At 38.5% G+C, this 14462-nt stretch overlaps 1 protein-coding gene across 1 annotated transcript; it reads right to left on the minus strand.

Annotated features, from left to right (window-relative positions):
- Positions 1–973: 973 nt before the first annotated feature.
- LOC149051946 (uncharacterized) lies at positions 974–5604 on the minus strand. Its single transcript, XM_089201374.1, has 2 exons — positions 5470–5604; positions 974–4943 (listed from the first exon to the last, which is right to left on the minus strand). The coding sequence occupies exon 2, from the start codon at positions 3907–3909 to the stop codon at positions 2458–2460; it is 1452 nt and encodes a 483-aa protein (XP_089057500.1). The 5' UTR covers positions 3910–4943; positions 5470–5604; the 3' UTR covers positions 974–2457.
- Positions 5605–14462: the final 8858 nt, after the last annotated feature.

A 14462-nucleotide genomic window follows, 5' to 3' on the forward strand; every position in this document is an offset into this window, starting at 1 on the left:
TAAACACGTTGCAAAAATATCCTCCGGTAGCTGCTGCATGAGATTCACGCTCCGAACAAACGTTTTTGAAAGGCTTTGAAACGTTCCTTGTTTGCATACTAACAACGATCTTGCTTCCTGGTTATTTCTGAACTGCAGCAAATTACGAAAATCGCTCAGTGTATCCTTCTCTTGTGATAAATGATGCATGCCTTTCGGTGTAGATTTGTTGCACTTGATCTAGCACATGGTGAAAGAAAGCACCTGCTTTGAAAGCCGACTCCTTGTGACAGAATCTGCTACAGAACGCTTTTAAATTCAGCGACCTTTCAACAAAATATTGCGTCCGCGATCACCATGTAGAAGCTGCTTTAATGTCGTCTCGGAAGTCGCGATCTTAAGGCGATTTCAAGTTTTAACTTAAAGATTAACAGACTAAATTTGCATTTCATTTTGCAGAAAAGCAGAAACGAGACTAGGGAAACTGTTTTTCACCTTTAATGCTTTATATATCAGAGGAACATAGTCGCCAAAATGGCCACTAAACGCCAAATTTTAGTCGCCAAGTTAAAAGTTTTAGTCGCATTGGTGACTGTATCGGTCGCAATTTCGAGTCCTGCCTAAGTCTTGCAAACTTTATTACTCTGATAAAATCAGTTTTATTGTCCTGGAATTTTTACATCTTACATTCCGTATTCCTAAGGTCATCCTTTCGTATGCTCATCTCTAACCTCATCCCAATCATCTTTTTAGTCCTCATCCTCATCTCATCATCATTCTTACCCTCATTCTCATTCTGTATCAACCTTGTCCTCATCCTCACCTTCACTCTCATTGTTATCCTCGTCCCCCTCCTCATCCCTATCTTTATCCCAATGCTCATCCTCATCGTCATCTCATTCTCATTCTGTTCTAACCTTGTCCTCATCCTCACCTTCACTCTCATTGTTATCCTCGTCCCCCTCCTCATCCCTATCTTCATCCCAATGCTCATCCTCATCGTCATCTCATTTTTATTCTATTCCAACCTTGTCCTCATCCTCACCTTCACTCTCATTGTTATCCTCGTCCCCCTCCTCATCCCTATCTTCATCCCAATGCTCATCCTCATCGTCATCTCATCCTCATGCTTGTCACTATCCTCATCTCGTTCGCATCGTTACCCTTACTCTCATCTTCATCCATCCTTGCCTTCATCCTGGTCTTCATCCTTATTCCTATCCTCGTCCACATCCATATTCTTATCTCGTCCTCATTCTCATCCCCTTCCCAATCCTCAACCTCATCTCTTTCTTGTCCGCATCTCCATCTCATCCTCATACTTATCATCATCCACATCCTCCTACATGCCTACGCTCACCCTCGCCTTCATTCTCATTTTTATCCTCATTACCATGCTCACCTCACCTCATCCTCGTCATATTTATCCTTACCCTCATCCTTATCTTTACCCTTATTCCTATCTCCAACCTCATCCACATCTACATTCTCATCTCGTCCTTACTCATATCCTCGTCCTCGTTCTTATCATCATTCCAATCCTCACTGTCATCTCATCTTCATCCCCTTCTTATCCTCATTTTTATCCTCATTCCCAGGCTCGTCCCCATACTTATCGTCATCCTCATCCTCATCCCTGCCCTTTTTCTTATCCTCCTCCATCCTTGCCCTCATCCTCGTCTTCATCTTCATTCTTACTCTCATCCCCACGTTAGTTCACATCCACAGGTACATTCTTATCTTATCCTCATCCTTACCCTCATCTTCATCCTCCTCCATCCTTGTCCTTTTCCGCACCTTTATCCTCATTCTCGTTCGTCCTCATTCTTTACTCTCATCTCTCCTAACTCATATCCTCGTCCTCATCCTTATCATCATCCCAATCCTCACTCTCATCTTATCTTCATTCCCAACTTATCCTCATTCTTATCCTCATTACCAGGCTCATCCCCATCTTATCTTTATACTTATCGTCATCCTCATCACCATCCTTACCCTCACTGTCATCCTCCTCCATACTTGTCCTCATCCTCATCTTTATCCTCATTTTATCCTCACCCCCATCCACATTCTCACCTCATCGTCATTCCCAAAAATCATCCCCATCCTTATCTCCATCCTTATGCTCCTTCTCAACCTTGTCTTCATCCCCTCCCCCATCGTTATCCTCACCTTTATTCACATCCTAATCCTGTGCGTTATCCTCATTTTCAAATTCATACTCATTTTGTTTTTGATTGCATGTCTGCGAAAGGCCATTGTGACATGATTGTGAGATTTTTTTTTGTATTTTATTTGTTTACAAGTACGCAAGATACATCACAAATTTCTACATGCATAAATTTACATTACACTACTCTATTACACAAAGAAAATACCACTACACTGGACTACGAGAATAAAAGAAAAGAAAAGAAAGAAAGAAAAAAACAAAAAAAAGAGGCATCGCGTATTGATATAAATAATAAATTAGTTCAGCTATTGTTCTATCAGTTGAAGGAGGGGTTTCCATTTGTTGTAATGGATCTCAAGTTTATTATTCTTTCTGGCTATAAAACGTTCTATTTGAAACCTACTCTTAATTCTTTCGAAAAAGGATTTAAAGGATAGAGAAGTCTTATTTAGCTTGGTGCGATAAATAAAATATTTACCTTCTAGTACAATATAATTAAGAAAGATTCCGTCATTGTCATGATTAGGCGCGTCAAAAAAACCAAAAACAATATCTTTAATATCAGTAGACTTCAAAGTAATGCCCTGTGAGCTTAACATGACAGTGACTTCATCCCAGAGAGCATGCACTCTTGGACAATAAAATAACATATGTTCTAAAGTCTCTAACTCCTTTTCGCAAAAATAACACAATGGGGAGTCTACTTTCTTAAATTTAAACAACATAACATTTGTGTATAAGATTCTGTTTAGTATTTTATATTGAAACTCCCTTAGTTTGGTATGCAAAGTTGTTTTAAAAGGCAGTAAATAAATCTTCTCCCAATCAAGATGAAAAGTGTCTGTATTAAATGCTTTGTCGTATTTCTTCATTGCAGTTGGTATACTACATATCTTAGAGACGAAAATCTGGTACAATGATTTTGAATAAAGCTTCTGTAAAGTCTTCTGTTCACCATCAACCCACAGGGAGAAATTACTGAGATTTTGGTATTGTGTGTTTCCGTAGATAGAAGTCCTATTTAGTTTCAATTCTCTACGCCACTCTTGTGGGAAAGCATTGAGGAGACGGAAAATTAGGAAGCGATCGACCGGTGAGAGAGATGAACGCCATGGCTCCTTATCCAATTTAAGCTCGCCATTTTCATCATAGAGGTTGCCAATTTTTATTAATCCTGCGTCAAAAGGCTTTTTACTATAAACTGATCTGGAATCAATGCATATAAACCTGTTGTTCCATAAGACCTGATTTACTATATCTGAAAGCGAGGAAGGGTTGTCCTCGTTCAAAGAAGGCCAAGTTGAAATGCATTCTTTGTAGAAGTCTGGAAGAGCTATTGGTAACTTTGTAAAATCAAAGTTACATTGGAACAAAAATTTACCTCCTACCTTTTTGAGGTAAGACTCCAAAAAAAATTTCCACCCAGCTGAGCTGGTTTCTAGAAATTTCTTAATACAGAGTACTCTTTGAGTTTTAATCATGGACTCGATGTCGGGCATTTTTAACCCCCCTTTTTCGAGGGAGTTTATCAGTGCATTTCGCTTAACTTTGTCCTTGCCCTTCCAAACGAATGAATATAGTAGATTATTGATTTTTTTAATGAAGTCTTTCTTGGTTGAAATAAGAGATGCTCGATACAAAATTTTTGGTATAGCGAATGACTTGATTACTTGTATTCTTCCTAACAAAGTAAGACCTCTCCAACTCCAGCCTTTCACAGATTTTCTCAGGGATTTCTCGATAGTTTCAAAATTCATTTTGTAAAACAAAAGAGATACTAATTTATATATATTCGGTTCTGCTGGGCATAATTCGCTGATACAAAACAGTAAAATGCAGTATCTTCAAAGATAAGATAGTTCTTTAACACACTGAGCGCATTTATTAGGTTTTTCTGCAAGGATAGTTTTGTTTCCTTATCACGCGTAAGCTAAAGACCATTGTGAAACAGTCATGATTGACTTCTTTTATTTGGCCAGGATGAAGTGGTTTTCAATGTAGTTTCACGGCAACCACTGAGAAAATTATATCTTAGATTATGACGTAGACTCAAGGCTGTCTCCTAGAAGAATGCCAATAAATAGGGCAAAGAGCAATCAATAGTGGCAAGTGACCACTCAGTTATATCAGTCAAATACCGGTTAAACACTGAATATAAATCAAGGAGGACTTCGAAAAGCAAAAAAGATATAAAATATCAATAAAGAAAACGGATGGTTGTGAAACATCGAATCAGAAGCAGAAAGTGAATGAAGCTTCCTCATCTCCCTGCATAGGTGGGGAAAGAGAGAGGTCAAAGAGGTCTTTCCACCCCCACCCCCTCCGTTTTTTTGCGATTTTTGAAAATGTTCTCTGGAACTGCCGAAGGCCTGAGAAGTGAGGGGAAATCAAATTTTGAAGGGTATATGGTAATCATACCTCAGCTCTGATCTTTTTCAACCCGTTCCACAGTAGCGTAAAGTACAGGATGGGGTATTAATCAGATGGTAAACATAGTACGACCCACAGTTCCTTACTCTAATAATAACTGAGTAAGCACAACAACTATGATATCCGAAGCAAACTCTTCTGTTTACTGCGCCTTCAGCCACTGATGGATGAGTGCCGCGCAGCCAACCTGTTTTATACGCATCACATCTCAACATGGGTTGACAAGTAGTCGGCATCTTGGTTCCCGCGTCTCCTTGGAAACGAAACCAGCCAGGACCAAGGTGATTGTCGCATTTTTTGTTTTTGGTGACGTATGTGTTTTTCCTGGTCTTGTCCGTCAATTTTGTGTATCTTCGACATTCTAAGTAATCATTAATTGCACATTGATTTCTACAAATGCTTCCTTTATCTTTTAGACTATTTTTCAATGGAGTGTCGAGAGTAACCCGGATTGCATTGCTTTTGCTTTACCTCGCTCTGTGATTGGTTTAGACAACTCGCAACACTCTCAATCAATCAGAGAAAAAAACTAAAACCAACTCAGTCTTGGTCACCCTCGCTTTAGGCAATTTGGTTGTTTTTACTTTGAGTTCTCATTAGCTCTTATGCGCATTTTCCTTTCTTTTGATTGGCTGTAGTCAGTGCTTTTGATTACTTTGGTTTTGGCTTTACGACTCTCAATCCAAAACTGCGCATGCTCCAGTGCTTTAATTAAGTTAGCTCAAATTTGGTTATTTTTTTTACTTTAGCATGTGAAAGAACTAAATAAAAACAAGAGGCTAAAAGAGGAGATGCAGTCATTGGAAGAAATATTGATTTTATGAATCAAACTTTTTCGATAATTATCTTCCTCATATTTATCTCGTACGTGATAAAAAATAACTCACCTTCAGGTATGCAACTGGTTTTTCCGTTCCCCGTGTATCCATGATTACAAATACAATACTAGGATCCAAGTAGATTTACACATGTTGCCACATCCTTGATGCACTCATGCATACCATTTTTGCATTCATCGACATCTGTAATACAGCATTTAAGGTATTAATAATGTCACCAGAAAAACACCTCCAACGATATTTCTTGCACTCGTTGAATTTGAAGGAGATCAGACGACTGATGTGGAATTTATTGGTCTTGGATTGACCGCGGTTGGCGCTCGGGATTGGTTCAGCTGACCCGCCTTCCCTATTTTTATAATGCACAATAGCCGGTACGAACAAGGTTGACAAAATAATGTTGAAATTAACCTGAAGAGATAAGGCGGCTATGGTGCGTTTGTTAACATTATTGTTAATCTTATTTTATTTCATTTTATTTACGGCACACGCGAACGACTTAAATTCAATCTAAATTTATCCCACAATCGTTCAGTACTCGAGGAAAATCGACTCAGTGAACCAAAGAGTGAATGAACAGACAATGAGGCTCCCGTTCATATCCAGCGTATACATTAGATATTCCTATTAATGACCTTTCAACCCCAAAATTGCACAAGTTACGCTTGAGCCACCTGTGTTGCTTGTAAATAAAAATTAAATGTAATTTCTCGTTTTCCTGCGGTCTTTCCTCCTCTTTTAACATCTGCAGCCACTGCACCATCGATAATAGTAAACACATGAAAAGTCTGTGAAAATAGTTGACACTGTTGGTACACTCGCGCACTCGTCACGTTTAGACATGTACCAAAAAATAAAATATGACTGTGAATCTGCTGAATTGGATGCCTGGAAAAATCTAGATGGATACTGGGATTTCACTATTACCGGTACAGTTTTTTCCCGTGGCCATTAAAACCTTTCCTTGCAACCGCAGTTTAAGTGTATGGTCGGTTTTGAGCTCTGCCAGAAGGTCTTCGAGAGGGAAACAGTTACCCTGAACGAGTGCAGACCAAAGAAGAACAAAATAGGAAGGTTTGAAACGGCTCGTGAGCAATTTTATGACAATAAAAGAGCCTCCGAATTCAACTTGGAAAAGAAAACGAAAACTAAAAGGATACAATGTGATTAAGATGACTCACAAGTCATTAGACGACGTTTAGAAGCATACGAGACGAGACCAAAACGGAAACAATATGCATGCATTAGTGAACATAATTATGACAGCGCAATCGCCCCCTAACCTTAACTATTTCGCAATGTTCTCCTGTGTATCCAAGCGGACATATACACTTATATTCCTTGTCCGTAAATCCAACCAGGCAAGTTGCCTTGTTGTAGCACTTGTTGAAGTAGCACTTATTCTGGTGGAAAATAATATAGAGCTAAGGGTTCTTTAATTTTTCACGCTGATTATTTCAGAATATCTATAATTGCTGAGCCACCTTGAACTAACGGCACATGATGATCAGGTGATTCATTACACGCCTGTAGTTGTTGATAGCGATCTATGCTGATGAATCCTACAGGGCACCCAAAGCGATCTTTTTTATTATTGGTTCGATTGCAATGCTCTCAGGCTCCAATTTGAAAAGTTTTGTGATGAATTCTCCTGATCTGATTCGGTGAGGACTCGCAGAGGGCTTAGGAAAATCTCTTGAAAGGTAAACAAGGCTGACGAACAGCAAACAATTCTTACCTCCGCTCCTCTATAAATTAAACCTGCCGTCGGTTTCAGATCATTTGGGTGTTGTAATTGATCCGAGTCACTCAGCTGGCATATCATTTTATCTTTTTTTCTTGGTACCATGTTGATCGATGTACATCTGTCTTCCATAGTACACCAATTTCTGCAGTGACTATACATATGCATTCCGACTGGTAATGAAATGTTTTTAATGACGTGGCCTATCAGTGCATATCCATTTATTGGCTCCAGAAACTTGAGACGTCGACAACCATATGTAAGTTAGGCAGGAATACATAAGATAGGGATCGGATCACTTACGTTCAGCAGCAAAGTAAAAAACCACTACTGAATAATTCTTCAACCCATGCAGTCTTTTTTTGGGTTTGTTTTCATTGTTTTTCGGAAGCACGATGGCACAGATAATTACCTCCTATTGCGATCTTTGGAAAGCTAAAACCTTTTGGAGAAGATATCAAATGGAAAATGTCAAAGCTCTCACAAGCACGTCACTCTAAGAGCTCCCGTGCTGAAATAATTTTTTTTCAGCGATTTGTTTTTTAACTCGCGCGACTGATTGTACGTCTCCTGCGTCTAATTTTTTCTGCAATAAAATATTTAATTTGTTTTTACATATGTCAAAGTTACTCCGTTCGATCTAACTGCCTTTTCTGGGGAGGTTTTTAGCAATCATTCTGTGTACCTTTTTTTTTTTAAAGAGGGAAACGATGAGGAAAAAACGAGTTCGCAATATCTCATAAAGATGACAACGTTAAAATTAAAGAGAACGTAAACAAAAGAATTAAATATTTTGCGGTTTTGCACATTAATGAAATGCATGTGTAGTGGTGTTTTCTTTGGACTAATCAAAACAATCTACGCGTTTTTCTCAGCTTCAGTTAAAATTTGCAGGCAACGCTTTTGAAGCATTTCTTGAACTAGCTTTCTTTGTTTTTAAGAAGATCATTTGAAAGAATTAACAGTCTTTTTTAAGTTTTGCAGCGTATGAAGAGCGAGTTAAAGTCCAACACTTTTAGAAGAAGATATGCAACGATGTATGGTACTTCTCAGACTTACGCACACTAACATTATTTTATTTTAAGAAATCAATGGAAAATTCCCTCCGAAACAACGAAAAAACTTTAACTCGGTGAAATGACGGACGGGTTTTAATGTTTAATTGCATAATTGGCCCGCAGGAGTAAAAACCATCATTGAACTTTTGTTAGTATATTCAATAGAAATACATTATTGATCAAGTGTAAGGTAAAGAAGGCGTGATATTAGCAGTTCGAGTTAGCAGGGATTCTACAGTAGTGTTATTCGTAAACGCAAGGGATCACGGGTGGCCATCTTAGAAGAGAAACAACACAATTTACAGTCGAACCTGTATTAAGCGGAACCGTATTAGGCGGCGATTATCAAAGTCCCGAAATTGTTTCCCTTAATTATTGTAATTTTCTCTTCCATCAAGTGGTCACCTTTATTAGGCGGTCGTGTTCACCCTTTAAGCTGACGTAATAATTTAAGAAGACGCTTTTGTGATACCCTTGTTTCATCGAAATGTTTTCATTACGAGGGAAGGCCATATAAACACCTATAGCTTAATTTACACCGGTAGAATAAAAATTGTTTGATTATTGGTATTGGGCAAATATTTCCATCCCATCATGAGATAATTTTCTACAGTGGCTACTTAAAATCTACATCAGCACAAAAAATTGCCCCTTTTTCACAAATCATATAAGATGTCTCTCAACCAGGTTTTAATCAGCCAAACGAATAATTTTTTCGAGTGGAAGAGTACAGATGTATGTTTGGTAGGGGATATATCGAGGTATATATGATGTCCGTTAAAATCAGTTGTATTGTCACGGGCACTTCAATCGTGCCACAAATGAATGTTGTCATGTCTCGTGCTTGCAAAGGATGCTGCGTTACGTACACTCTATTTAAGGGGTTTGTATGGGAACGCAACAATTTTGTTTTGTTTTATTTATTTATTTATTTATTTTTTGTGGGTACTAAACAGTACCAATTTAGTACTAAGGTAGGGCAAGATCGGAGATTTTTTACAGCACGTGTATATGTAGCCTTTTCAATACAAATGGATTTGGCAGTTTCTTTTGTTCATGGGGACAGTAATTTTACCACAATTACAGGAAGCGCTGGCTGGGAGGATTAAAGTGCATTAGTCATAGGACATCATTGTCCGTCAAGGATCCTGAATCCCCGTCAACAGACATCATTTACCTTCATTAAACATGACAAACCGTCATTAGATATCCCTCATCCTTATTAAACATCATAAACCATCCCCAGAATTGATTTGCCGTCATGTACCACGTAAGTGTCACTTATCGGTACGTTCTGTTCCGCCTTTTCTGCACATCAGGGACCTTAAACAGTCAGGACGTAAACTTTGAGGAAGACTTCGATTAAAAAATAAATTTTAGTTCAAATATTTCATTGATGCAGTACTGAGCCAGTTTGAAACTAAATTCATCCATTTTGGGAGGGGAGGGGGAATAAGAGTTCTTGAAAGAAAAGTTGCAAAATTTGTCACACGATACTCTCCTTGAAATCTGATCGGTTATTATGTGTTTAGTGGAACCTCCTCATTGGCTGGGAAAGAGATGCAGTTTAAAGCAAAAATTGGTGTGATTCGTGAATAAATCGCACCAATGAGAGCCAATCAGATTACAGGGACCACCAATGATTTCAAAATGGGTGCAATAAATCATATAAACTACGGTGTTATACAAGGATTTCCAGCCCTTAGAAGAGCCGTAACAATAGACGTGAAAAAATATCGTATTTTTTCACGTGTGTTTGATATCACCAATCAGCTGTTGACACGTCACTCGCCTTTCGCACCACTTGGTCAGGTTAATGAATGAACGAGAAAGCCCTCACCATTCTCAATCCAAGATTGTTTGTCGGAATTTGCTTAGGGTTAGGCTCTTAAAACACTGAGACACCTGTATCGCTTACAGACAGTGACGTTCATACTTTCTCAGAGACGGAAGAAAACCAAAATACGGGGAGAAAAACCGAAAGTTACGTATTAAGTGGCTTTGGTAATGGCATTTCTCGCGGCTGAGAACGAAAATCGACAACTGGAAGATTTGGCACAGGCCGATTGTGGCCGTGTACCTGAAAGATTTCTTTTGTCGGTACGGACCAAGTCAACAACTGAGAATTTTGTGTATTGAAAATTATGCCCATTGTTTTGTTTTTGTAGTGTCTTAACTCATTTTTTCATCTTGAACCTTAACGCCTACCCGCTTTACGATTTTTATTGGGGAATTGTCGATCCTTTTACTTTCATTCATTAATAAAATTGACTTTTCATGTCAGTAAATGGCTATTGTGTTTATATGATAAACAAAATAATATGTGATTGCTTGTAGGTATGAAATTTCTCTTCTCGTGTTCAACTCGACATCTCACTTGTTGGCTGCGTTCACTCGTGAGCTACCGCGGTAAACACTCGACGAGAAATTCGATATCCACGCGCGCCCATGTATTATTCTTTATATATCATCATGGTTATTAAAGTTTAATGTAACGAAAGTGATAAAGACAGAGATGTGAGTTGTTCTAAGTAAGATGCAGAATTGTCGAGTTCCAAAAGTACGACTGGTGAATTGTGTGTGAACCCTGAACACACAAGAAAACTTGTACAACGTCAAAATAATATCAGAAAGAGAGGTAGTGCATCAAAACGTCAAACAAAGGTAGCAATGCAATGAATTCAGAAGAATTCAAAGATGTGTTTTGATGATATTTGAGTTATTTGACGTAGAGTGCAAAACTGAAAAGCAGATCAGATAGATTGAAAACCATATATGTATATATGAAAAAAGCATACAAATGCACGCAACAAGCCCTAAAGGCATTGTGGGTCCTTTTCGGGTCACGGTTCCTTAATCCTTTAACTCCCAAAAGTGGTCAACATGAAACTTCTTCTTCTGATGTTTTACATTATCCAGCAAACAGATGATGAGAATATTCAAACTTGTCAAGTAGAAGTTGTTATCTTGATCTAACAAAAAACTGTTATTACTTATTTACAAGGAAATGTTTAACAGCTAGAGGGGAGAAATAACAATCAGATCTTGGGAGTTAAAGGGTTAAACTCAGGATTTCAGGGAAATCTGAGAAAACGTCGCAGTAAGGACGAGGCATTGCAGGTTTGATTAATTGACTTATTTATTTGACTTCTAAAAATCAATATATTACCAGATACCCAGATTACTCTTCGAGATTGTCACGTCCTTTTTTTGACAAACTTTCTTAAAACAGCTGGTCCTACTTTCGACTACTCTTTTCGGTAGTGTTCTTAACTGCGAGGATCTCTTACATTCGTTTCTTCACCGCAGTGCAAATATATGAATTTCATATATCTAAAATCATTATGTGCAAACATGTGGGTTTAATTCCGTGCAACATTTTGCCATGACATGATTGACATGAAGGAAAACATCCTTATTCCATCAAGTATACCCCAATGCAATGCTGTGATCTGATCAGTGAAAGATACATACAAAAATGCAGCTGATTGGCGCTATACGTATCCCAATAGGGCAATTTGATTGGTGCAATCGATAAGCTGGGTTTTAAACGTAAAATTTAAAAAAATCTCAATACTTCTCACCGAGTGGTTGGCTGCATGTTTGTGGGCACAATGAAAAAACGAAACACACCTGACGCTTGAGAGACTGATCATTCAGTTTACTGCAAAAGCAGCAAATTAAAATTATCATATCGATAATCCTAGCATGTCGCATGTTTTGTGAGACTAACCGTCTCTTATAATTTGAGCGAATGAGGCTTCGCACGCTTCACACCATTTTTCATAAGTATGGGGCTTCGATGCGCGCTGTTAGTTCAATGTTTGATGTTAAAAGCGACTTGGGACTGGTTTGAGAGATTGTGGGAAGCTTGAAAAGAAGATATTCATGGATAGACAGTACCTCCAAACTCCAAGTGCTTGCCTTTATTTTAATTTGTACTCTATTATTCAAGTTTGAAACTAAGTGAAACTAGTGCAACACTACTTTTAGGCGGGGAGAGCGGGAGGTTAAGGTAGTCTTTTTTTTACGGTTTTTTGTTTATGTTCTCTGGAACTGTGGAAGGCCTGACAAGTGGGGGGAAATCAAATTTTGAAGGGTATATTGTAATCATAACTCAACTCTGATCTTTTTTAATCCGTTCCACAATAGCCTAAAGCACAGGCTGGGGTATTAATCAGATGATAAACATAGTATGACCCAGAGTTCCTCACTCGAATAATAACTGAATATTTACAACACTCATCATATCTGAAGCAAACTGTTTTGTTAACTGCGCCTTCAGCCACTGATGCAACTGGTTTTTCCGTCCCCCGTATATCCATGGTTACAAATACAATAGTAGGATCCGCGTACATTTACACATGTTGCCACATCCCTGATGCACTCATGGATACCATTAAAGCATTCGTCAACATCTGCAATACAGCATTTAAGGTATTAGTAATGTCACCAGAAAAGCGCCTCTATGGTTATTTTCTGCACTCGATAAATTTGGAGGAGATCAGACGACTTATGTGGAATTTATTGGTCTTGGATTAACCACGGTTGGTGCTCGGGATTGGTTCAGCTGACCTTCCTTCCCTATTTTTATAATGCACAATTCCCGGTACGAAAAAAGTTGACAAAATAATGTTGAAATCAACCTGAAGAGATAAGGCGGCTATGGCGTGTTTATTAACATTATTATTTATCTTATTTTATTTCATATTATTTACAGCACACGCAAATGACTGAAGTTCAATCTAAATGTATCCCACAATCGTTCAGTACTTAAAGAAATATAGACTCAGTGAACCGAAGAGTAATTTTAAAAGTACTAACAGACAATGAGGCCCTCGCTCATATCCAGCGTATAAATTAGATATTCCTGTTAATGACCTTTTAACACCAAAATTGCACAAGGTACGCTTGAGCCACCTGTGTTGCTTGTAAATAAAACTAAAGGTAATTTCGCGTTTTCCTGCGGCCTTTCCTCCTTTTTTAACATCTGCAGCCACTGCATCCTCGGTAATTGTAAGCACATGAAAAGTCGGTGAAAATAGTTAACGCTGTTGGTACACTCGCGCACTCGTCACGTTTAGAGATGTACCAAAAGATAAAATATGACTAAAAAAAAAAAAAACAAACAAAACAACTTTGGATGGATACTGGGATTTCATTGTTACCGGTACAGTTTTTTCCCGTGGCCATTAAAACCTTTCCTTGCAACCGCAGTTTAAGTGTTTGGTCGGTTTTGAGCTCTGCCAGAAGGTCTTCGAGAGGGAAACAGTTACCCTGAACGAGTGCAGACCAAAGAAGAACAAAATAGGAAGGTTTGAAACGGCTCGTGAGGAATTTTATGACACTGAAAGAGACTCTAAAAGGACACAATGATGACTCACAAGTCACTAGACGGCATTTAGAAGCATACGAGACGAGACCAAAACGGAAACGATAGAGGTGCATACATGCATTAGTAAACATAATGACATTATGACAGCGCAATCGCCCCCTAACCTTACCTTTTTCGCAATGTTCTCCTGTGTATCCAAGTGGACATATACACTTATATTCCTTGTCCGTAAATCCAACCAAGCAAGTTGCCTTGTTGTAGCACTTGTTGAAGTAGCACTTATTCTGGTGGAAAATAATATAGAGCTAAAGGTTCTATAACTTTTCCCGCTGATTGTTTCAGAATATCTATAATTGCTGAGCCTCCTTGAGCTAACGGCACGTGATGATCGGATGATTCATTATACGCCTGTAGTCATTGATAGCCGTCTATGCTGATGAATCCTACAGGGCACCCAAAGCGATCTTTTTGTATTATTGGTTCGATTGCAAAGTTCTCGGGCTCTAATTTGAAAAGTTTAGTTATGAATTCTCCTGATCTGATTCGGTGAGGACTCGCAGAAGGCTTAGGAAAATATCTTGAAAGGTAAACAACAGAAAACAATTCTTACCTCCGTTCCTCTATATATTAAGCCTGCCGTCGGTTTCAGATCATTTGGGTGTTGTAATTGGTCCGAGTCACTCAGCTGGCATATAATTTCATTTTTTTTCGTGGTACCATGTTGATCGATGTACATCTGTCTTCCATAGTACATCAGTTTCTGCAGTGACTATACATATGCATTCCGACTGGTAATGAAATGTTTTTAATGACGTGGCCTATCAGCGCATATCCATGTATTGGCTCCAGAAACTTGAGACGTCGACAAACTTCTGTAAGTTAAGCAGGAGTGCATAAGATAGGG

Source organism: Pocillopora damicornis, chromosome 1, assembly GCF_964200805.1.
Source record: "Pocillopora damicornis chromosome 1, jaPocDami1.2, whole genome shotgun sequence".
NCBI classification, from domain to species: domain Eukaryota; kingdom Metazoa; phylum Cnidaria; class Anthozoa; order Scleractinia; family Pocilloporidae; genus Pocillopora; species Pocillopora damicornis.